At 49.1% G+C, this 24,816-nt stretch overlaps 1 protein-coding gene across 1 annotated transcript; it reads right to left on the reverse strand.

Annotated features, from left to right (window-relative positions):
- Nucleotides 1-1,637: 1,637 nt before the first annotated feature.
- LOC132457917 (peroxidasin) lies at nucleotides 1,638-23,910 on the reverse strand. Its single transcript, XM_060052319.1, is given in 23 exon segments — nucleotides 1,638-4,571; nucleotides 5,376-5,489; nucleotides 5,868-6,000; nucleotides 6,334-6,447; nucleotides 9,315-9,325; nucleotides 9,327-9,353; nucleotides 9,355-9,396; nucleotides 9,398-9,418; nucleotides 9,420-9,497; nucleotides 9,500-9,527; nucleotides 10,614-10,748; nucleotides 11,227-11,723; nucleotides 12,068-13,074; nucleotides 15,637-15,664; nucleotides 15,666-15,795; nucleotides 17,854-17,962; nucleotides 19,118-19,274; nucleotides 19,762-19,874; nucleotides 22,293-22,568; nucleotides 23,126-23,234; nucleotides 23,236-23,288; nucleotides 23,291-23,398; nucleotides 23,904-23,910. Coding segments are annotated over 23 exon segments (3,441 nt in total). The 3' UTR covers nucleotides 1,638-4,427.
- Between the last annotated feature and the right edge of the window lie 906 nt (nucleotides 23,911-24,816).

Below are 24,816 nucleotides of genomic sequence, written 5' to 3' on the forward strand. Positions count from 1 at the left end.
CCTCTGGTGGTATGGCCAGGAGAAACACCAAAATCCCAATGCTCCCTGTGGTTCAATCCAGACATCTCAGGAACCTGGAATGAGGACGGTGTCAAAGTATAAAAAATAACATCTTTATTCCCGCAATTTAAGTCAAGTGATCTTAGAGGGACACGTCCATGCATGGTGTGTGTGTGTGTGTGTGTGTGTGCTTGAGCTCTGACTAATGGGAACCTAAATCACTACCTCCCTTACATAATCAGGAACCTCCCCCCTCCTTACTATTGGCACCAGATTTGTTTGGACGGGAGGCTATACATTTTGACTCACAAGGGTGGTGGGGGGGAGGCCTCGGGGTGAAGGAGGAAGGACCCAAAGTATGTGTGTGATGTGTATTCGGCCTCCCTATGGAGAGAGCTCCTTATCTGCCGTCTGAGATCGCCCCAGAGATAAGTATCAAGTGCCCTGAAGGAAGTCTAGTCTGCTGTTTCCTTGTTTTCAGGGCCACAATGTCTTTCCCTGCTCTGCTCAGGGGCCCACGCCGTTCCTTTTCTTTCTTTTTTTTTTATCTTTGCAGCCACTGGAAAGCTCATTTCCTGGTCCACTCTTCCAATCCAGGTCTTCTTGTCCTCCTCTTCCCCCCACGCCAGTCCTGCTGCCAGGGCGGCCTCAGGCACGCAGGGTCCGTGGGACAGACGGGATCACAGGCCGGCACACGGGAGGGGAAGGGAAGGATACAAGAGCTAGGATACGAGGGGCGGGGGGGGGGAGTGACGAATGGCGATAGAGGAGACGAGGAGAGTGGGTGGCGGCTGGTGGAACTGCATTATGTCAATAATGACCTGGTGAAGACATGCGTGTTTGTGTGTGTTCGTGTGTGTAGATGGGGCAGTGTACATTGACACGCTAAATGCTGACCATCAAAACCAACAAGGGAAAAGCAGTTTACAGGTGTGCTGCTTTTGCTTACCAGACTCTCTTTGGCACATCAGACTAGACTGAGTGGTTTCCCAGACAGCCACAGCGTGCTCACGTTCTCAAAGCATAACCGTGTGATTCCCAGCTAATATTGCACGCCTTTGATCGTCAACAAGCTAGGTTCTGAAGCCACACAGCTGCTTCCTGTTTGTCTATCACTGCGTGGAGAATGTTATAATCTCCCCTGTGAGTCACCGACCTGAGAACAGCTGACACCCATCTCGGGACAAAGGAGGAATTAAAAGATCTGACGGCTCGTACTGGGAAACGCACGTTTTAAACGATATACCTTTTCAAAAGGTAGGTTGTTCAAAACGTTGTTACAGTACAGTACAACTGTTACAGTACAATGACAATCAGCAAAAACACTGATTGGAAGATGGTTGAACTCAAATTGATAATTTTTCTAACCAATTTGACAAATGATATACTAATTATAAGACTTTAAAGTGATTTGAATTATGCATTATGTAATCTTTTTATGTTGCCTGTACATGTATTCACACACACACACACACACACACACACACACACTTACACACACACACACACACACACACACACACACACACACACACACACACACACACACACACACACACACACACACCACCCAGCCTCTACCAGTGACACCGGGAACACTACCAGAAGTGGGCTTGGTGATTGTGAAATGATACGTGTCCTTTTTGTCTGTTTATTAATCTTATTATTATTATTATTGAGAGGCATACATTACAGTGCAAACAATTCTTTGGCCAACGTACAATACAAATGTCAGATAGGAACTATATCTACAGGAGCCACGTCTAGGGGGACAGTGTAGGAAACACGTTCTCCGTCACGGGGAGAGCAGTGCACGCCATTGATTCATGGTTGTGTTACTGTAGTTTGGCGATGGGTTGGGAAACAAAAAACAGAAACACAAGAGATGGAGAGCAGTCAATGAGAAACAGATGAGAGCATAGACGGGGGGGGGGGGGAAGTCACACTGCAAAATTAGAAGGAATGACGTTTTGAAAAATTGAAGACATGACGAACGATGAGGCAAAGGAAAAGAGGTCCCAGCGCTGTGGCCAAGCAAACCTTGGGAGTGTTTTTGTCCGTATGCGCACACCCATAAACAAACACACATGCTCGCACGTACACACACACCCACACTCATTAAACACAAACACAGAGAGAGAGAGAGAGAGAGAGAGAGAGAGAGAGAGAGAGAGAGAGAGAGAGAGAGAGAGAGAGAGAGAGAGAGAGAGAGAGAGAGAGAGAGAGAGAGAGAGAGAGAGAGAGAGAGAGAGAGAGAGAGAGAGAGGAACACTTCAATGCAGAGTCCGACAGCACCTCTCCAGCATGGCCTCACTCCATTCCTCACATACTGATCCCCTGGCGTACCACTTGCCCTCTGAGAGGGGTGTTATACTTTACAGTGAGCGAGCAAAAGGCGATGGAAAGCGCAAGGTCAACGCAGTGTCTCGGGTGACGCGGAGCAGTGGTGTGTGAGCGGCTTGCGTTGACGGAGGTAAGAAAGGACAAACAAAAAAGTCAAATCTCAATCGGGTCACAGAAAATATAAATGCTGCTGAGGCTGCTGTTTCGATTGACACGCCCCCCCCCCCCCCAGCCTCAGCCATGCCAACCCTTTTCTTTTCGCCTGCTCATATGGCTTCCATTATTGTGGAATTGGGGTCAGAGGGCTAAATAGTCCTGCGCTTCACGCGAGTTTGGCCTAACTGACGTCAGCCCTCTTTGGTTTATTCTCCGGCTCGAAAAAAGTATAAGAAGTCAACACTGGGCGAAAGATTTCGAAAGATGTGTTTTCTTTGCTTGGCACCCGTCAGAAATCAGGAATTGCTCGCGCACAAGCGTACAAAAATACAACAATAAACCCAGCCGTAACAGCACAGAAAGCAAACAATTGGAACAGAGACGAGTGCGGTGTCATGAATGAGTGCTTGACAAAGGAATGCATAAAATGGCCTCCGCACAAATACTGAGGAGGACTGCCGGTTAACATGAGCATAGGAAATGGTAACAATCGTTTTCAGCAACAGTCCTTCAGTTTGTTATTTACGCATCGATTGTGGTCTAAAAAGGCAACAAAACACAAGGCCGTGATTACAGACTAAAACCGGCAGGGTAGTAATTAAGTTGAGGTCCTGACTTCTGTTACAACATTTAAATATTTCCTTGGATAAAAAAAGTACACACACGCTATTATCAATTATAAGTTTTACATTATCAGGAAATTGTGAAGGAAAAAGTAGAAAAAACGACTTTCGGAAAGGTACACAAAAATATCATGGTTAAACATATTATTGTTGGTATCTTCAACAGATTTTTGAAAGTCGCATGGTAAAAGGTTAGCACAGTAACATTGCATGAAGCTTATGTGGATGAGGTGGTGGAAGGGGGCACTGCCAAATGGCAAAACCTCAGTCAAGTTCAGGGACAGGCCGGCAGATACAGAAATCCCAGATGTATGTGAACCAACAAGCTGTCCATTGTGGAGAGAGGCAATTATATTCAGTAGACATTTTTGTTTAATTACAAAGTTTTTTTTTGTCGTGTAGGGATTCACATTATCTTCATACGCAAAGATTTTTTTTATCAAAAAAGGGAGAAGAAAATACACAATTATAAAACTATAGAAAAGCACCTCAGATTAAAGTTCAATTTGAATTACAAAAGGTCCTAAGTATATTCTCTCAATTGTTGTTTACCATAAAGAGGCATATCATATGTGTATATATATGTATCTTTGCATACTGTTAAAAGAAAAACGTAACAAACAAATAAGAGAAAAAAAACAATACTTTACAGGTTTTGTCTTTAGTGACTAAATCATTTGTTAAAGAGGAAGGAAAATAGCACCAAGCTTTTTTTTCGGAATCTCTAACCTGAGAAAGTATTTGTGAGACAACAAAATGGCCGGCACCTTCCCCCATGGACTCATCTCTCCCCGTCGTGTACCGTGTGTTAGTCACACTTGGAGGAAGAGACTCGCTCTGTCCGTTCTGCATCCCACCATCCGCTTCGGGAATATCAGTCCGTTTCAAATCGCCGGCAGAGGAGGAGGAGGAGGAGGAGGAGGAAGAGGAGACGGCCGGGAAGCACCAGGCTGACTGCTGGTCTCAGAGAAAGCGACAACAACAATAATAATAATAATAATAACAAAACAAAAAAAAATTCTGTGTAAAAACAACAACAAAAACAACAACAATATAATATAAAACACTGATACCGGGGTGGTTGGGGAGCTGGTGTGGGTGGCCAAGGCTGAGCGTTGCCTTGGAGAGTCTCGTTCTCTGCATGGTTGTGTATGTGTGTGTGTGAAAGATTGGGAGTGTAACTGACACCACGGTGACCACCGCAGGGCTGGAGTGTGGCGTGGCTGGGGAGGTCCTGAGGGCGACAGTGGTGGGGGGGGGGGGGGGGGGGGTTAGAGGATGGGTTTTGGGGGGGGGCGGGGGGTTTTACGCGTGGCGGCTGTCCGTCCGCTGCTCGGGCGCGGCAGCCTCGCTCTGGAGGCACGCGGGGCAGCAGGCGCCCTTTAGTTTGACGGGCTTCTGGCACGCCACCGGCGGGCAGGACTCCACGAAGCATGTGACCTGGGCGTCCTGGGGGGGAGATGGATCACTTGGTTAGACTCTGAATGTTCAATGGAAGGTATTTGTTTCTTTGATCATTCTGCAGGGGGAGAGAACAACCCCGCGTGACGGGCCACCCCGGGGAAGCCTGGAGAGTGGGAGGACGTTAGGACGCACACTGCGGAATGTCTTGGGTTTGGCGAGCCGTAGCATCTCGCTAAAGGTAGTGTGTGTGTGTGTGCGTGTGCGTGTGCGTGCGTGCGTGTAGGCCAGTGCCAAAAATGACAGGTGCGAGGAAGGAAAGAGGCAGGGGTGGAAAGAAATGCTCGATGGAGGAAGAGAGAGAGAGGCTGAGAGGCTAAGAGGAATGATTGACAGCCGGATGCGTGCCAGGTTTGGCATGCGAACGCTGTCAACCTCTGCCAGAATCAGAGAAATGCACAAAAGATCTAAACCTTACAGGCCAGATGACACACACACACACACACACACACACACACACACACACACACACACACACACACACACACACACACACACACACTGGATCATGTGTCACATAAAGACACGCATGCCACAAAATAAATACAGAAGTACCATTTGAACAGGTTTGACAGCATTACAGTTTGACTGATAAGGCGGCACCTTTGTGCCTCATCACATATCAAAACAAATACCTTACATATATTCAACATCTACACTTTGAAAACACAATGGATCTTCCGAACAAGCTGTTGTTGGCGTTGTGTGTGTGTGTGTGGTTATTGATCGAGGCAGTGAATGGTTTTGGTACGGGGGGTGGCCCGGAGGCAGGGCGTGGCTGCGGGGACCTACTCTGCATTCACACGTGGTGCAGGCCTCCTGCCTCCAGCGGTCTCCGTCTGTCCGGGCGCGGCCCTCAGAGTCAGTGCAGTCCGTCTTGCTCAGACGGGTTTCAAGTCTTTTAATCTGCACGGGGACGAGAGGCAAAGTGTTATGAGGACCGAAGGTCAGACAGGCAGGCATCCTGACAGATGGACGAGCGGACAGATAGAGTTGTAGATTAATTTAGCAAAATATATAGATAAATAGCAAAGGGGTATGTATAGTGAAGGGGCTACTTCATTAAACATGTCAATTTAGTGTCAGGGAAGGAGAGAGGAAAAATGGACAAGAAAATACACATCAAATAAAACATACATTCGTAGATCAATGGCATCAATATAAGTTACAAATACTTGGTAGTAAATGGTTTTCTAAGGTATTTATTCGTGAGGGGGAGAAAACATTTGCTCGATGTAATTTCAGCGAGTGTGTATCATTTAAATCGTATCCCGGGTAACCGACCTGTTTGCGCAAACTTGTAATTGTCTTCTGCATGTCGGAGACAAAGTCTTGGAAGTCGTTGGCTGTTGGTTCAGTGCTGGCCTTGGAGGTCAAAGTGACGTTCACAGCATTTTCTTTGGTTCCATCCTCTGGACTAAAAATAAATAAATAGGAAATAACAAATGAAAACTTGCATTTTAAATGCACATCTAACCTAGTATTAGTTTTCATTGTTAAAGCTCTAATATATATCATTTCTTTACCCATCCAATTCCCAATTCCCAGGTTTTGTTTTTTAATGTTTTGCATATTACAGGAAATGGGAGTGAATCACTTAATATCCTATAATATGAAGTATAAAAAGCACCACATAGTAAAAACAGCCTTCATATAACCTTGTGGTTGCATTGTGATTCTTAGATATTACATAACAATAATACTCACTGTTCTAATCCCATTAATCCCATTACAGCCCATGTGGAGTTACCTGGTCTCCTGGGCGCTCGTGTCTGGTTTATCCCCAGTGTAGCTGTGGTCAGCTGACCTGCGTCCTCTGAAGTGATAGGACAGGGCGTTGAACTGGCCCTTGGTTCGGCAGTCTGGGGACCAACATATGGAGACGGTGAGGTGTCAGGTTCACAGGCCCAGCCACACAAACAAACAAAGGAAACAACCACGCCGGTCTTTTAAGGATAAACATACAAGCGAGGGAATGACTCCATGCGTGTGTGTGTCTTTGTGCTCGCATGGATGGTCATTGTGTCATCCTCCTGCACAAACACACGCGCGCACGCCGCATAGGCTAAAAACAGGATGCATCGACAGACTATAGAATTACCTGTGCTAGAAATATAAATAATAGTTAGAAACATGACCTCAGAAATCCTGAGGCAGTCAACTTTTGGCATTTGGCCATAGATGAATTCTGTTTCAAGTGGAAATACTGCGCTCACTTCCCCATAGCCTTATGCCTTAGTTGTGGCCCACAGAACCTCCATCCCGTTTTTTGTTTCTTAAATCCTATCTGGCTTTTCATGCCTGAATCTCTCCAGACCTCGAGTGAGGAAGTCTGTCTAGGTGAGATTACGTTGGCCTCCTAATAAGGTGGGCTGCAGCAGGCAGGCGCTGTGGGAGGCTGGGGGGCTCCACATCAGACACAGAACCTCTGATAAAACATGGCCAACGACTGAAGGCTGGAGGAGATCCATGAGGAGAGACACAAACACACATACACACAGACACACACACACACACACACACACACACACACACACACACACACACACACACACACACACACACACACACACACACACACACACACACACTTTCAGACTTGCACACACACACACACACACTTGCAGACTTGCATACACACACACTTGCTTTTCAATCTCCGTCGCACAGATATTAGATTAGGCCCGCCTGGGACAGACCTGCCGTCCGACACCGACAGCGAGACAGACCCCTCTCTCAGCACTCTCTCCCTCTCTCTCTCTCTTCCCCTCTCTCTCTGTGTTGTCTGGCAGGATATGCTGTGTTTATTAGCGTAGCTCGTCCCGCGTTGTTCTTGTGAAACGGGAGGACACGGTGGTCAGCGCCGCGGATAAAAGAGAACAAACTGCGCGCTGTCACGCGGCGGTTATTAAAACCGCTTCCTGGTCCATCTCACAATAATAACCCCGGCGTGATCCTGTTAATAGTGCAACGGAGCGTGTGGAAGAGGTCTGAGCCTGAGTCTGTTAGACTAAGTGAACACATCATTTATCATGAGACTGCGCTGCAATAAGAGCCCAGCCCATTGATGTAGTTGATGTGGTTCATCATGGCTATCACTGTGGCCAACGGCGCAGCATATGTCATGGGGATGTTCCCGCTTTGTCACCCACACATATCTCTGAGCCCTCTCTCCCAGGATCCCCACGTCATCCCCGACAGCCCAGGCCCTATTTCATGCTCGCTTACCCCGATTGGACACGCGAAACTAAACTAAACCACGTCCAGATGTAAGTGGGTGTGGCCTTCATCTCGTCCATCATGTGTGTTGGTCCACCCGTCTCAAAGAGTTATCAGCTCGAGATAGGACTTCAATTATTATCCAATATGACTTCATTTAGACATTTTGTAAGATGTTTATGTGCTTGTATGAATGCTTGTTTAAGAGGTTCGAAAGTTTGACCAAGTGTCCTTCACAATATATCAAATACCATTTGGATTTGAAATCTATCCGAATTGCCCTACTATATGAGTACATACATACGCAGCATGGGTACGGTGGGAGTCGACAGCTAACCGTGGCTAATGCTTAAACCAGTGGAGCTAGCCAGGACCTCCTTTCAAAACGTGCCCACCAACTCCTTGCTGAGTTGACAGATTTGCTGATCGTTACCACTTTGGGTGGTTATGATCATTCTGGGGCCTCCTTAATACTTGATCTCTTGGGCTAAATAATTGGGTAATTGGCCAAATAATTAGCAACAAGTGTGTTTTTTAAGTGTGTTTTTAAAATGAGTTGTTAAAGAGCTTTATTATGTCCCAAAGCACTTAGAGTCAAACTTGTCCCGGGTAGTTTAATTAACCTCACAGAAATGGTGGTTTTGGGGGGAATGTTAAAACAGCAGAAACCATGAGCACCGAATAATAATAAATAAGGGAGTTTTACAAACTCAATCATTCCAAATGACCGTACAATGTCCTGAACAGAGTATGCACCATAGTAGAGCACAATAGTTGTTGTCTGATCCCTCTTTTCCGTAACATTTATTCAATTGCGGCTTAGTGCAGAGGTCAAGTATTTGATAGCTTGTGCATGACAAAGGAATGCTTGCATCTGTGTGGTTCGTAGGCACAGCCACACAATAAAACAAATGGCCTTCAAGTGCATGGTCATATAATCAGTATTATGAATACTCATAATCAGTTTAGCCTGTCACGATCACATACCATTATGATCACATAACATGTGACACTACTCTTATTGCCTTAGTTCATCAGAAATGATGTGAAATCCCTGTACTTTGTCCAATCATTGATTTCGTTATTACAGTGATCTCGCAAGTGTCATGATGACACGGCGTTACACATCAGTCTCCAGAACATGTTGCAGGAACTTCCCCATGCAGGTATGTGCAATACATCCAGAGTTGGCTCTCATTGCCGTAATGTATTTTGTGTGAACTGTGCAAAAAAAAAAATTGAGAGAGAGAGAGAGAGAGAGAGAGAGAGAGAGAGAGAGAGAGAGAGAGAGAGAGAGAGAGAGAGAGAGAGAGAGAGAGAGAGAGAGAGAGAGAGAGAGAGAGAGAGAGAGAGAGAGAGAGAGAGAGAGAGAGAGAGAGAGAGAGAGAGAGAGGTCAGAGAGGTCAGAGAAAAAAAATCCTCAACAAAGGCAGGTAGCAACAAACGTCTCAACCCCACCACCCTGGGAGAACAAAACCCCGGTACGGCGTCGGCTAGCGGGCCTCATACCTTTCGCAGCAGTCCCTGCCACATGCGCAGGTCCATCTTGGGCAACGTCGTCGCAGCTGCCGTAGCCGTGGGGCAGCTCGGCCACCCGAGAACACGTCCTGCTGGATGCTGTGTGATGTTGTCGCCGTTGTCGCACAGCACGCGGGACAGCGACGCCTGCTTCAACTGGGTCAGCTGGGCCGGAGAGAGAACACGCCCGGGTTCTCATACCAGAACCTGGAGGGGAGAACACGGGGTGGTTGATGTCTGATGCATATATATATTTAAGCAATAGATCACACCAGGCTGTGGTATGTGCTCATTATACCACTGTTAAGGGGCGTTGTCCGGCCCCGACGCGCAGCGGAGGGCCGGCGACCCCCTTCACAGTGGTATAATGAGCACATGCCACTGACTGAAGTGATCTATTGCTTTTATACAACGGTTACTGTTATGGCGAAACGAAAGTCATAGACACACTACATTTAAAAAGAAACCAAGAAAGTCAAAGTAGCCGTTTTACTGTGAGCTCACAGACTACCAAAAAGTAGTCCCTGCTGGCTGCCGCTATGCATCGACGGTCGCTATACAACACACTTTAGCGTCCCTCCGAGAGAAGGCTCCGATAGAGCGGTTCGCCGGCAATTTGAGCAGTTCACTCGCCGATTTTAGGCTTCAGTGAACTGTGCTATTTATTTTATACAACTGTTAAAATTATGGCAAAATTGACTCCACACGCACACACTATTAAAAACACGGTTGTATTCTTTGACACTTTCCACTTCAAGGCGCGGAGTGATACTTTCACAAAATGATTGGGCGTCATAGCAGTTATGTATACGCTCATTATACAACAGTTAGGAACCAATCAGATCGCTGGATTCAGGCCAACCGTTGTATAAACATAGATATATATCATATAAATAATGAATTCTGATTATAATATCGTGAGTTTATAGCGTCTTAGCATGGGAAAGCCCACAGGGGGAATCAAACCCGTACCCTTGGTAGTGTTAATGCCGGGCTCTACAGATTTAGCTACCCAGAAGCATGTCATTTGTATACTAGTAAAAACACTAACACGTATATTTAAATTTGTGATTGATCACACCTAAATGCAAATGTTGTTTGCCTAGCAAAATCGACAAAAAAATGCTGGTTAAAAGCTTCACAAAAAGCCAAACACATCAACCATGATGAATTATCCCAATGAATCATAAAGAGGGAGAGAGAAATAGGGTCCGGGTGTTGGTGCCTTTCCTCCGGATGTGTGTACGAGGTGCGGGGATGGCCTTGTGGTTTTGTGTGTTGCCACCGACTGACCTGTCTCCGTCCCTCAGCCGTTTGAACTGGGCCGACAGCAGACACATGAGGGTGGGCCCCAGCCGGCTGCCCGGGACCAGGTCCTCCGCCATCAGAGCCGGGAACAGGTCTATGTTCAGAGGGGTGCCGTACAGCCTGGAGACAGAGGAGGGCAGGGAGGGTGGCTGGTAGGACCTAGCTGAAGCTGTTCTGTGCTTAATGCTGAACCAACAATGACAGCTAAGACAGCTTCACCGATTAGGGAATAACAGCAGTGGGCATACAACTCTGAACACTTCACTGTGAGGTCCCTTTAGCATTAAGCTAACACAAAACATCAGGGTATTTTAATGATAGCGGGCATTAAGCTAACATCAAGATGGGACATTTGTTTTGTCCTAATAAACGTAGGTCTGTGATGAGTCTGGGTGACATGCTGCTCTATGGTTCAATATAATAATGGAAAGTGCTATATTAATAAAGTTGCCTTGGCTTGCCCTGCCTATAACGACCCGAGAAAGGCCATCAGGATAACACAGGTGAATGCACTCAAACACAATAAACACAAGCGAGCCGTCGCCTTCCCCCCTCGCCACGTGTACCCCCCCAGTACCCCCCCCCCCCCCCCTAGTACCTCTGCAGCTTCTCCCGCACCGAGGGGTTCTTGATCTCGTTCCGCAGGTCCTCGAAGCTCTGCGCCGACGTCAGGTTGCAGAAGGTGCGGTAGTCGTTGTACGGCGGTATGCCGTGGTCCCGCCCCCGCTGCACGTTCATGGCGGCCAGGTCCAGCGCCACGGCGTGCGCCATGGAGAACAGCCGCTCCGTCAGCTCCGTGTTCAGCAGCTGCGTGGACACGCGCATCTTGCCCGCCGCGCCGAAGAGGCCGCGCAGGAGCGGGTCGATGCCGCCCTCGTTGACGATGCGGAAGGGCGAGAAGAAGGCCCGGTGCAGGGAGATGTGCCCCTGGGGGATGGGCTGGAAGTCCTGGTCCAGCCGGTACAGGATGGGGTTGATGAGCGTGTGGCCGAAGCGGAAGGAGGCGGTGGCGAAGGAGTTGAGGATGCCGGCGTTGATGTTGGGGTTGTAGCCCGCGTACTGGCCCATCTGCTTCATGCCCACCTCGCCCAGGACCTGGGAGGAGGGGCGGAGGGGAGTGGTCGTTGTTGTGCGTTTGGTCGTCGCCATCATCACCATCACCATCACCATCATCATCATCATCATCATCATCACCATCACCATGACCATCATCATCCCCATTGTGTATTCATTATTGGCGTCTCTAATGGGATTCATCTCACTCAATTGAAATACCCCAACAAGCAACACAATTATATACTGAAGAAGTATCAAGCCGATCTGTAGATTAAATTAGGTTACAACGCCTCAAAGTGATTATTACAAACGAAAAACAGTGCATCCATCCCCCATCCCCACCCGATAGGCCCCGGGGCCGCAGGACAGGGGGCTCCACCCACCTTGGGCAGCCAGTGGCTGTAGGTGATGTGCTGCATCTGGGCGCCCACGATCTTGCGGGCCTCGTGGTAGATGGTGTCCCCGTCCCAGTGGGGGTTGAGCCGCAGCAGCTCGGTGGCCACGCGGTTGTGCTCCCGGAACCACACCGTGTGCATGGCCGTCAGCCCCAGCTGCTCGTTGGCCCGGTGGTCCCCGGCCAGGAAGCAGGGGATGGGGCTCTCGTTCTCGTCCCGCATGCACTCGGTGCGCTGGCCCGTGGCGAACGGCAGCAGGGGCTTCCCCGTGCGCTGGATGATGCCCTGCCGCAGCAGCCCCCGCTGGCTGGCCAGGTCGCGGATCTCGTCCGACTCGTGGCGGGAGTTGCCGTACACGTTGGAGGCGTCCACGTAGGCGGTGAGCTGGTTGATCTGCTCGCGCGGGTACACGCTGTTCATGAGCAGCGAGGTCATGCCGCTGCCGCACACGGGGCTGGAGCGCACGAAGAACATGCAGCGGGCGCCGCTGCGCAGCTGCCGCTGGTCGTTGGCCGGGAACTGGATGGGGAAGCAGGGCGGGTCGTTGGTGCACACCGTGGTGCACAGCTGGCCGTCGGAGAAGCGCGACTGGCTGAGGGCCGACACGGTGGCGTCCATGTCGTGGTCCAGGAACTGGCCCCACTGCATCAGCATGTGCGTGTAGCGGTCGTCGGGCGTGACCGTCTCCGTGCCGATCATGGCGGTGGACACCAGGCGGGGCAGCGGCAGGCGGTAGCCGTTGTGCGCGCGCTCGCTGGCGCCGCGCGGCAGGTTGAAGCCGTTGTCGTACACCGACTTGAGCAGCCGCTCGAAGGCGGTGAGCGAGGCGCCCCACATGGGGTGCTGCAGGTTGTTGCAGGTGCCGTCGTGGCTGCGGTACTTCTGGTGGAAGCAGATGTCGGAGCAGTTGTTGAAGCGCCGGTGCGCCGTGCAGCCCGACAGGTTGGCGATCACCTCCAGGAAGTGGGGGGAGACCAGGTCGTTGTACCGGAACGCTGCGGGACGGAGAGAGAGAGGGGAGGACGGAGGTTGGTCGAATGGACGAGTGGTGCGGTTTGTAGGCAAGGTGGAAGTTAGGTGAATGCACTTTTTTTTGTAGAAAAACAACTGTGTCAGCACTTTAGCTTCTTTGGCTTTAGCTCGCCGTGATTATCGTGGGAAAAACACCAAATGTATCCAGACTTGGGATATTGTTCATTGTTTGTACTGTATCGACATAAAACACAGTGCTGAAGAAAACAAACGATTTGATACATTTTAGTTTACGTGTGGTTTATTTAGCCAAAACCTAAGTCAGAAAATTTCCAAATTTCAATGAGAAATATACAATAGTATTGCTCATTGTTTATAACATGTGGAAGCATTGTTGGCACTGTGAATTCCAAAACTCAATAGTTTTAGTTTATGGTTTAAATCACGTCACTCATCGTGTGCGGAGAAATACACAAATATTATGTAAACAATGTGGACGGCACATATTTCCACTGTGTATCCCAGCATGCTTTGGGACTGGCTCATTCAGGGGAAAGAGCGATTCCTGGGGGCATGAAATACGCTGTTTCTCAACCTGCCCCGACTTGTAGTAATATGTGATAGCTCTTGTGCAATGCTGGGAGATATGTATAGCAGCAGGTATTGTCTTTGTATATATGTGTGTGTGTGTTTGAAGTGTGGGCACTGCGGCACAAGAGCAACACACACGCAAACCAATTTGAGATTCTGTGTGTGGCGAACTTGAATAGGGGGGAAGTGAGATTTTCTGCCTTCTTTACCTCATCTCTCCCTCTATCTCTCTATCCCTCCCTCTCCCCCATGGCTGAGATCCTTCACATTTTGTGTGTGTGTGTGTGTGTGTGTGTGTGTGTGTGTGTGTGTGTGTGTGTGTGTGTGTGTGTGTGTGTGTGTGTGTGTGTGTGTGTGTGTGTGTGTGTGTGTGTGTGTGTGTGTGTGTGTGTGTGTTTGAATTACTGTTCTATGATTTAAGAGGATGTTTTCCAACATGTGTGTGAGTGCGTGTGTTTGTGGTGGATGTACAACAGGGAACCTGGGATGTCGCACTCCCCTCCTCTCCCCCTCGCTCATAGACCCAGCAGAGATACAATGAAAACAGTGCGTTTGTTTGTCTTTGCTGTGCAAGCCTGGTGCGGGGCCAGCCGCATAGCCCGCAGTTGGCTGTTGGCATAACCAAGCAAAACTCTGTCTACAATGACCCCTTCTCCCCACCCCTCCACCAACCTTTTTCTTTCGCTTTATTTTCCCTTTCCCATATTATTCTCTCCTCCCATTTTAGTTGACGCTCTCTCTTTTTTCTGCATTGTGTCTAAATTTTTTTGGGGGGTTTTCCATTCATTCGTCTCCTTCCCATCCTTAAGCGTTGTTGCCCCGGCATTGCATTCGTTCTACTTGTTCCCCGAAACATTTTCGTCTCCCACATCCAATAGCGCTTCCAATACCACCACCGCCCGTAGCTAAAGGAGCTGGCTGTACGCAGCCAGACAAATGTACACCATCGCCAGTTGTGTCAAAGTTAAAATGTGCATGAGCATTTCCACATGCTCACTCTCCTTTGACGAGGCATTTCGCAAATTCCCATTCCAGAAATCTGAAAAATGAGGGCGGGTGCACTTCTTTTCTTCCTGGGATCACACACGTCTGCGCATCTGCAGGGAGAGGAATAGGCCTACACTTCATGCGCCTGAAGAGAGGGACATGGGACCATAATATTACACCCTGTTGTTGAACAGTGTAAGAGCCGCGTCGCAGGCCCAGTTAAACTGTTTATGGGCGGCTAGTCAACTGCCTGACAATTATGTCCCTGGCCCCGCGGCTCCTAATGGAGAGAAAATGGCATGCAGATGGAAGTATGCTCGGCACTATGATAATTCATCGCTGGGTTCAGGGTTTGAGGAGGGAACAACGGGACGAATGAGATTGAATGCAGGCCACTGTTTGAGCGTGGAGAATAGTTGTTTCTAGGAAACCATAGAAACCACATTTAATGCTTCCAATTAACTGCTTTAATTGAGCAATTTCTTCCTTAATTGTGAATGTGTGTGTGTGTGTGTGTGTGTGTGTGTGTGTGTGTGTGTGTGTCTGTGTGTAAACTAGTGCGTGATTGTGCATGCATGATTGTATGTGAGTGTTTGTGCTTATAATATATATATACACACACACACACACACACACACACACACACACACACACACACACACACACACACACACTACTTATGTAGCCATCAAATCATGGGTGGGGGTATTAGAGATGCAGTCTGAGTCTGAGATGCATCACCTTGCATCACCAGGTTGTGTCTCTGGGTGTGTATGTGTGTGTGTGTGTGTGTCTCTCTGTGTGCGTGTGTCTCTGTGTGTGGATGTGTGTGAGGGTGTGTGCGTGAGTGTGTGTGTGTGTGTGTGTGTGTGTGTGCATGTGTCTCTGTGTGTGTGTGTGTGTGTGTCTCTCTGTGTGCGTGTGTGTGCGCGTGTGTCTCTGTGTGTGGATGTGTGTGTGCTTAAAGCGATGTGCGTGGCTGTGGCCCTCCACTCTGGGGGCCTCACCGGTGCCGTTGGTGTCCACCATGAGGCCCGCGGTTGACGTGGTTCTGGATGAGCAGCAGGGTCTGCTCGAAGATCTCCCCGGCCCGGGCCTGCCCCACCGTGTAGGGGTCCCGCGGGTAGCGGAACAGGGCCAGCAGCTCCCCCGGGGTCCGGGGCTGCCTGCGGAGACAGAGTGGGGGGGGGGGGGGGGGGGAGAGAGAGAGAGAGACGAGGAGGTGAGAGAGGGTCAGTGAAGGAATCACACGGGACACGACGAAGACATACGGAGGGTGGAACTGGTGTGTCCGACTCAGTGTGGTCACGACAGGTTCCACTAATTCCACACGTAAACGTTGTATTGTCTGTGTCGTACAGGGAGACAGACCAACCGACATGATTATCACTGAACATTGCTGAACGTTGCTGTGTGAACCCCCTTAATGATTCACTTTGTAGATGTGGTCGCTGGAGACCTTGCATTAGGTGATACTGGGTCAGGTGCCAAGCTAGAGCACATTCTGGTCAAACTATCCATGGTGCGCTATGCCTCACACTGTAGTCTTAGTATATAGCAATGAAGTCGCAGAATAAATCTTGGTATGGCAACACAGTCCTGGCACAAGCCAGACGTTCTGCCGCGCTAGACGTGTTATTTCTAGTCAGGTTGTATTTTCTTCACAGCGAGAGAAAGGAAACAGACCCGTGGTGCATTTCAACACCTGCAACCACACTGCAGCCACACTGCAGTGTGAGAGAGAGAGAGAGAGAGAGAGAGAGAGAGAGAGAGAGAGAGAGAGAGAGAGAGAGAGAGAGAGAGAGATCCCACACAAAGGCGAAGGGCCTGGCTCGCTTTAACACATGCAGAAACTAGCTAGTCGTTTTCTCCTTTCACTTAGAGGAAATGCACACAGAGAGAGAGAGAGAGAGAGAGAGAGAGAGAGAGAGAGAGAGAGAGAGAGAGAGAGAGAGAGAGAGAGAGAGAGAGAGAGAGAGAGAGAGAGAGAGAGAGAGAGAGAGAGAGAGAGAGAGAGGAAACGTGAGAGCAATGAGGGAGAGTCAAGGTCACCCAAGGAGAGGGCAGGATTTGACATCTGTCATTGTCATTGGAAAACAATACACACAGACACACACACATGAACATATTCATTCAGTGTTATATGTGTGTGTTAAACAGGGTCACACATCAGGGAGGGCGTCAGGTGAAAATTCCCACAAAGTCCATGTTAATTGGCATATGCCTTTCAGCAAGTCTTCAAGTACAATGTGATCCATTGTATGACTATATTCAGTCTAATTACACAGAGGACCAGTATAATGTGTTAGTACAAAACAAGAGTGATGTACTGTATGCACACATGTAAAGTTAATTCCATAGTAAGACATGAATCAATATATTATAATAGTCCTTTTAGCATTTACAGTCATCCTTCACACTGTCCATAGTGACTTAACAGTGAGGCTGAGGAACAATTCAAGAATCAACGCATTGAAGGAGAGAATACAAAGGGTTCCTGAACTAGCTTTCCAAACTCATTCAGAAGGGATGATTATCAAGAAAACAGACATGATAGTCCAGTCTTTATGACAGCTTGATGACTCCATCACGTGTTGCGTAATTTCCTTTTCAAGGTTAGATTAAAAAAATCATTATCCATCTAAATCAATTCCAGAAAAAAATCATCCAGAAAACTAAAGTTTTTGTTTCATGTCCATCTCTTGTCTTGATGTGTCATGGTTCCTTGGGTCCATTTTCCCATGTGGTGGCGTGTGTGTGGGAGGTTGGAGCACGCATGTAAGCATGAGCCAAAAAGAACGCCCACATCACTCGACAGGACGGAAACCCCTGTGACTCACACGCTCCGAGACACCTACTCTAGTTGCTAAGCGCATAGCAGGTAACACAGCACAATGAGAACAACACTGCTAACAGAACCTGAGGCCATTACAGACCCTAACCTTATTAGCAGAATGGTTGAAGAGAGACACAAAGCATGCATGAGTCACTGATGATGAAATCGCTGTGATTGGTATCATACGCAGTTGTTATGTTTGTGCTCCCTGAATCATTTCTGCTGTAAGTGGATAAGAGCCAGTGAAGCACGTTGTAATCTTGTTGTGAAAAGTTTGTTATTATAACTGTGTTGCTATATGCAGGACGTGTGGATTTTGGTTTTGTAGAATATAGGCAGAAGGCGTGTGCATGCTTTAAAGGCGATGTCTCTGGGTATGCTGTCCTACCCATCGAAGAGGCGTCTCCGCGTGGACTCTATGGCGCTGTCCACGTTGCGAATGGCCTGCTCTATGGAGGAGCTGACGAAAGTGTCGCCCTCTCTGCTCACTGCCGGTACTGCAGGTGGACAACGGATAAGAGAGGGAAAGGGGGAGATGGGAGAGAATGAAAGGGAGAAAGTGAAAGAATGAGGGAGCCATCAAGTGAAATTATGAAAAGGATGTGTGGAATGCATTGACTACAAGTAATAAACAAAAAACATCTGACAATGGTTTCAACCTTCAACAATCACAATTATTGAATTTGCGTCAGTTTTTCCACACTTTCAATGTTTTCATTTTGGTTACGTTCGTGACAGGCGTTAGTGGCGACCGAAGGGAACAACAAGACAGTAATTCAGTGACGAAATAATCTGGTTAGTGGCTCCCCAACCAACCCTATTAGCCTAGGGTTGGTTATATCTCGGACGCTAAGCCTTCGATGAGCGTTTTTCATAGCCAGGTCCCCCAGTCAGAGATGTAAGGAAGAAATTTGCCAATGCAGCCGTTTCCTTAATGCTTTTTTAAAGGGCGCCCCGTTAAACTTAATGGGAGTAAAACAATATTACAGCGAACTCTGATTCCCTCAAAACTGTATTGGGGGACTGCTGCAGAACTCCCCCTAGCTGGGGCGTGCACAGTTCTGGCACACTCCTGAGCGGTCAGCGGGCCATTAAAAACAGTGTGAGTGTGACGAGAGGGTTGAGAGAGAGAGAGTGAGAGAGAGAGAGAGAGAGAGAGAGAGAGAGAGAGAGAGAGAGGGAGAGGGACTCAGGATTCCAACAACCAAACGCATTTTCTAAACGGGTCAACGGTCGCTGGCGGAGCGTTGCGGTCGGACCCTTAGTGTTCTCGGCAGGAAACGTCAACACACGGGCGCAGCAGCTGACGGGAACCCGATAGCCATGCAGGGCCGCTCTCGGCTGATTTGACGGCCAACTCTTGGAAAAAGGAAATGTCCTGTGCCAAAGTTATCCCAATTATCTTATATACTGTCTTACTCTTTAACCTAAGCTAATGATAAATACTCGATGCTTCAAATAAACGAGACAGCTATGAATAGTATCAGTATTATTCGAGTCAAAGGTAGCATCTTGATTAAGGCTAGCACGGCGCTGGATGGTTAGCGAGCTACTTATGCTCACTTACTTCCCTGTGACGGTTAACCACATGCTAGCTCTCAGGCAGCTAGCAGGGTGTGGGGTTAGCGATCAGCTAATGCTAACAGGCTTACCTGTGACTGAGAGCACCATGCTGACGGCCTGGTAGCCGATGGGGTTGCGCGCCACGCACTCGTAGCGGCCGGCGTCGGCCGTGCCCACGTCCTTGACCTCCAGGAAGCCGTCGGGACTAATGTGGAACTTGCCGCTCTCTGTCACCTGCACCCCATCCTGGGTGGGGAGAGAGAGAGCGAGGGGGGGGGGGGGGCGGGTAGGAGGCAGTGAACAGGTGGAGATGTTTAGGAAAGGTCAACAGGGTAGGACACCGGGGAGCCGTGTGGACATGAGGATCGTCTCGGTCGACTGTCTACACTGTGGATGTTGAGAGCCTGGAAGGTGCTTGCCCAGGCCTGACCGGGGGGGGCGTTAGCAAGCTACAATGCTACATAGCCCGGGGAATAACGGCTCCGTGAGCGAGCTAGCGCTGTTAGCGAGAAGCCACGGAAATAAAACGAAAAAAAAAAAGGAAAAATCCACAGGGAACCAAACGCCCGCATTCCTCTCCAGCCCCACCCTCTCACCCCAAGTTGACCTCCTTCCTAAGGCTAATCCTCCTCTGAGGATGAGCGCTTCGTTTTGACGGACACTCCGTTCCCCGGGGGAGATAGGTGGGGCTGGTAGGTAGGTGGGGCACGGAGGGGGGGGTCAAGCCTCTAACCTTGTTCCAGGTGAGGACGGGCTGAGGTTGGCCCTGAGCGCTGCAGGGAATCTGGGCGTCCTGGCCAGACTCCACCGTCAGGTCCCTTGGAGCATTTGTGAAAACAGGCGTTACTGAATGAGTTCAAACATACACACAAAGACACATAGGGCCGTGTTAATGGTTAGGCAACGTCCAGTTTCAACACACAGTCAATGAGTTTCAAGAAAACAGTAATGCAACTGCCATGGGTAGAACGTTTAGAAAGTGGGCCTTAGCATAGCACAGCCACCATTTACAGTAACACACTTCACTGCAGCAAATCTGTGTGGTTATTTATAAAGATTTAGCTTGGCTGCTAAGCTACAGTGCTTACTTTGTATGCAAACTATATTTCATTTTCATGGTTGTTTGGTATTTCTTTGTAAATGAAATGAAATGCACATTTGTAAACGATAATAAACACAGGTGGTTTTGATAAACAACAGGAAACACAAAACATCAATTTTGATATTTTTGTTGGGGTACAGCATTGAGTTACTAAATCAATACGATTCTTCATTCACTTATTCATAATTTAACGTTTCAATCAATCAGACGTTACGATTTTTCTATATCGTTTTTGTTTTGTAAACCGCAGAACAAGGATATACTGACCAGAGTCAAACTACGCACGCACACACGCATACACACACACACGCATACACACGCATACACACACACACACACACACACACACACACACACACACACACACACACACACACACACACACACACACACACACACACACACACACACACACACACACACACACACACACACACACACACCCCCCACACACACACACACAGACGCGGGATGAATCATTGACATGATAAAACTCTGGGGGTTGGAAGAAGTCAAATTCCACCCGTGTTCCTGTCTCTGATCCAATGACCAGCCCACTGGCTCTGGGAAACAAACACAATGGCTGTTGGAGAACCAATGATCTGGGGGTGGGAGGGGGGGGGAGCTGGTACCCCATTGAGATGAACCATAGATACTTATACCAGGGATTTCAACCTATTGTATTAAACTACAACTAACATATTAAGCATACTTATACAATTTCCTGTTTTGAATTAGTCGTGTGTTTTCTGGGTAAATTTATCAGGAATAAGGGCACAAAAAAAATTGAAACTGTGTGTGTTCCTGTGCTACAGCTGTGCTCACACTGTCAACATAAATGACATCAGATTTAGATGGCAGACGTTGAACAGACGGCAACGGGGGGGTCTCTCGCTCTCTCTTTCTTTTTCACTCTCCCACTCCCTCTCTCTCGCTCTCTCTCTACGTTGACTGGGAGAGCCCAGCAGAGCAACCCAACCGGCTGCTTGATTTTTGCGTTAGTCGCTCAGTAGCTCTTTTCTTTACAGTCATTATGAAGCGTGTACTTGAGGCCACGTTAACAGCCATTACTACATGGAAAACATGGTGTCATCTGGGGATTACAGACTCCCATGCTTTCCCGGGCTGCGCCAAACCTATCATTTCAGCACACACGCACACACAGTACACAGTGAACAGACACACACACACACACGCACACACACACGCACACACGCACACACACACAAACGTATAAACACACATACGCAAAGAAAGGTGAATACATTCATACAGACACAATAACACAAAAGGAATGAACATATAATCACGCACACTAGTGCACACAAACACACACACACACACGGCGGGGGCACACAAAGTCGTACACATTCACATATACACTGTGGCAATAGAAAGACCTGTACGTGCAATAATGCACACCAAATGACACATGCAAAACACACACACACACACACACACACACACACACACACACAGGCACACAGGCACACACACACACACACACACACACACACAGGCACACACACAGGCACACAAACAGCTTTTGTCTGTCACTGTGTGGAGGCATTGTTGCGATCTAATGGCAGACCCTCGTGTGCAAACGATAAAAATAGCCGCAGAGGGACGTAGATTGTGCTGCACCACTCCCTCTTTAACATTTAAGTACATCACAACCCCTTCCTCCCACACAACGCGAGGAGTGTTCAGAGGGAGCTGGTCCATTGCTACTGTTTAACGACTCACACTCTACATAATGCATACAAAACAAGTCCTGCGTGATGACACAGAATGGAGGTCACTTTCTACACTAATCTGTGTATGCGACATGACATCAATTGCTTTGCACCTTTCGTAGTGTTACACAAAGGCTTATTGTGTACGCGTCGGGGGCATGTCGGGCTTCACAATAAATCAACGTCTGAGGTGCTTCATCCAACAATTCCGCAATTGAGTGGAGGAATGGAAACGTGTGCTTTTGTACATACATGTATACTCATGCATGGATAAACAGCATAACAAAGGCAGGGCCCTCCACCTCTGGCCACACAGTCTCTGATTACATCCATGTATGTGATCATGAGTTCAATCATACACACATGTGTGACACACGTGTGCGACACCGGCGGGGCCCTCCACCTCGGGCCGCCCCGTGCCCTTACCCCTCTGCTGGATGCTGAGCTGCGCCGCGGCGCGGGCGGTGCCCACGGGGCTGACCGCCTGGCACTCGTACTGGCCCTCGTCGTGGGCCGCCACGCGGGAGACGCGCAGCGTGCCGCTGGACAGCACCTGGTGCCGGCGGTCCTGGGGCAGCGGGCTGTTGCCCCGCGTCCAGGCGATGACGGGCTGCGGGTTGCCGCTGGCCTGGCAGGGGAAGTCCACCGTGTGGCCCTCCAGCGCAGACTGGTCCTGGGGGGTGACGGTGAACTGGGGGACGGCTGGGGGGGAGAGAGAGGCAGGGGGATGGGGTTTATGCGGTGGGATTATGAACAGGTTGCGTGGTGTGTGGGTTTGAGCTACGGGTTGAAGGCTCCAGGTTTTTAAGGGGTTGCTAGAATGTGAAATAAAAGTCATACAGGAGTATACGGCAGGCATCTGGAGTACTGTCAGAATGAGCTCTGTTTCCTACAAATGTGGCTTCCGTTATGCTTTTACCGTTCAATTGAATTCTACTCAAAGCCTGATGTCCGCTACAGTCTGCCTATAGGCATTCTTGAGCAAGGCTTTTCCCCATAATGATGACCTGTAGCTCACTCGCTTTGGATAAAAGAGTGGGCTGAAGGACTAAACAGAAGCAGCATTTCTATTGTCTTACATTCAACAGGGGAGTCTATCTATGTAGATCGGGCTAACTGTGTAAGGGGATGTATTGGTTGAACCAAACTATTTTTCACGTGTCACAAACCAGACGTAACCCCACCAAAAAAAACAGACGCCCTTCAGCGCTCGCTAGCTCCCAGGGCGGTCCCCCCCCCCCCCCCCCCCCCCCCCTCACCCTGAACGATGATGTGTGCGCCGGCGTGGATGGTGTCCACGTTGTTGGAGGCGAAGCAGGTGTACTGGCCGCCGTCCTCCTGCACCGTGTTCTGGATGAAGAGGCCGCCCGGACGGCGTGATGTTGATGCGCGCGTCGTTGGGCAGCGGCGTGCGGTCCCCTTGGTCCAGGAGACGCGGGGCTGCGGCTGGCCCGTGGCGCTGCACTCCAGCGTCACGCTCTCCCCCACCAACACCTCCGTGTTCTGGGGCTGGATGACGAAGCTGGGCCGGGCTGAATGGAGGGCGGGGGGGGGGGGGGGGGGGGGGGGGTTGGTTACGTGGTTTAAAAGGCAGGAAGGCTTCGGTCGTGGTGCTTCATGTAGGCAGCGGTCGCAGAACAAAACAGTCAGGAGGAGGGATGAGGAGGAGATAAGGACAAGAAAGCCGGGAAGCAGGGTAAAGATTGGCAAGACTCATGTGCCAGGAAGTTCACTTTATACAATACATTAGACACAAACATCGACTCTTCCCATTCAATCTGTTGTTTCAAACACGCAACGTGAATGAAAACTCGGTAAAACAGCTTGGGTCATCAGACCGTTTCTTCATGCTTTGGTGCTCAAAGTGCAAAACATCCAAACTTGTCACCTCTTGTGTAATATGTAATATCCCCCCCCCCCCCCCCCCCAGCCCTGCCTTGACTTGCTGCTCAGAAGAACGTACAGAGCACACATATGCAGTGGAGTGCTTGCAGTCCATATTAGTCCAGTGATTACTCTGTCTGGGAAGTTGTGTACACAGCATGGTTGAGGCCCCAGCGTTTACACTCTCCAAGTGGACAGGAAACGCACAACATCTGCTCCACAAAGCACAGGAACCGCTCCATCACAAAATAGCGGAACTGAACCCCCCCCCCACCCCTTCAACTCAACGTCCCTCCCCTCCCACGCCATCAGTCTCCCCAAGGCGACGACCTCAGGGGTCATCCGGAAACGACAGTGATCATCTCAGACAGTCGACCGCCCAGAGCGACAGATGAGTATGCAGGAAAAGTACATTAGAGAGAGAGAGAGCGAGAGAGAGAGAGAGAGAGAGAGAGAGAGAGAGAGAGAGAGGAAGATAATGGGAGAGATAGCGAATGGGAGAGACAGAGAGAGAGAGATACTTCAAAAAACTGAGTTGAGACGCCCAAAGACATGTTTTTTGTTTGAGCGTGTCCCTGTGTGTTTGTGTGTGTGTGTGGGTGAGTGTGTGTGCGTGTGTGTATATGTCTAAATAAAAATGTTCCCAGGAAACATGGCTCCAACAGTTCACAGCGCAGTGGGAAATCCCGGCCCATCTGAACCCGATGGATCCTGGGGCTGAACCGAGTGGCTCCCAACAGATGCAAACATGCGCACGCACACACACACACACACACACACACACACACACACACACACACACACACACACACACACACACACACACACACACACACACACACACACACACACACACACACACACACACACGCACAGCATGCGTGAGGTTGTGTACTGCACTTTTAGTTGTGCCTCATCAAGGTTGGAATGTTGCTCATAAAGGCAGAAGAGTAGCGGTCGTTTCCACAATAAAAGCGTGTTTTTTTGGAACCTTCAACAATTAATGAAATCAAAGAAAGAATAGAACTTTCCACTGCTGCAGGGTTTGTAAAGACCAGCTGATGCC

The sequence above is a fragment of the Gadus macrocephalus genome, chromosome 5, assembly GCF_031168955.1.
Source record: "Gadus macrocephalus chromosome 5, ASM3116895v1".
Classification (NCBI taxonomy): Eukaryota; Metazoa; Chordata; class Actinopteri; order Gadiformes; family Gadidae; genus Gadus; species Gadus macrocephalus.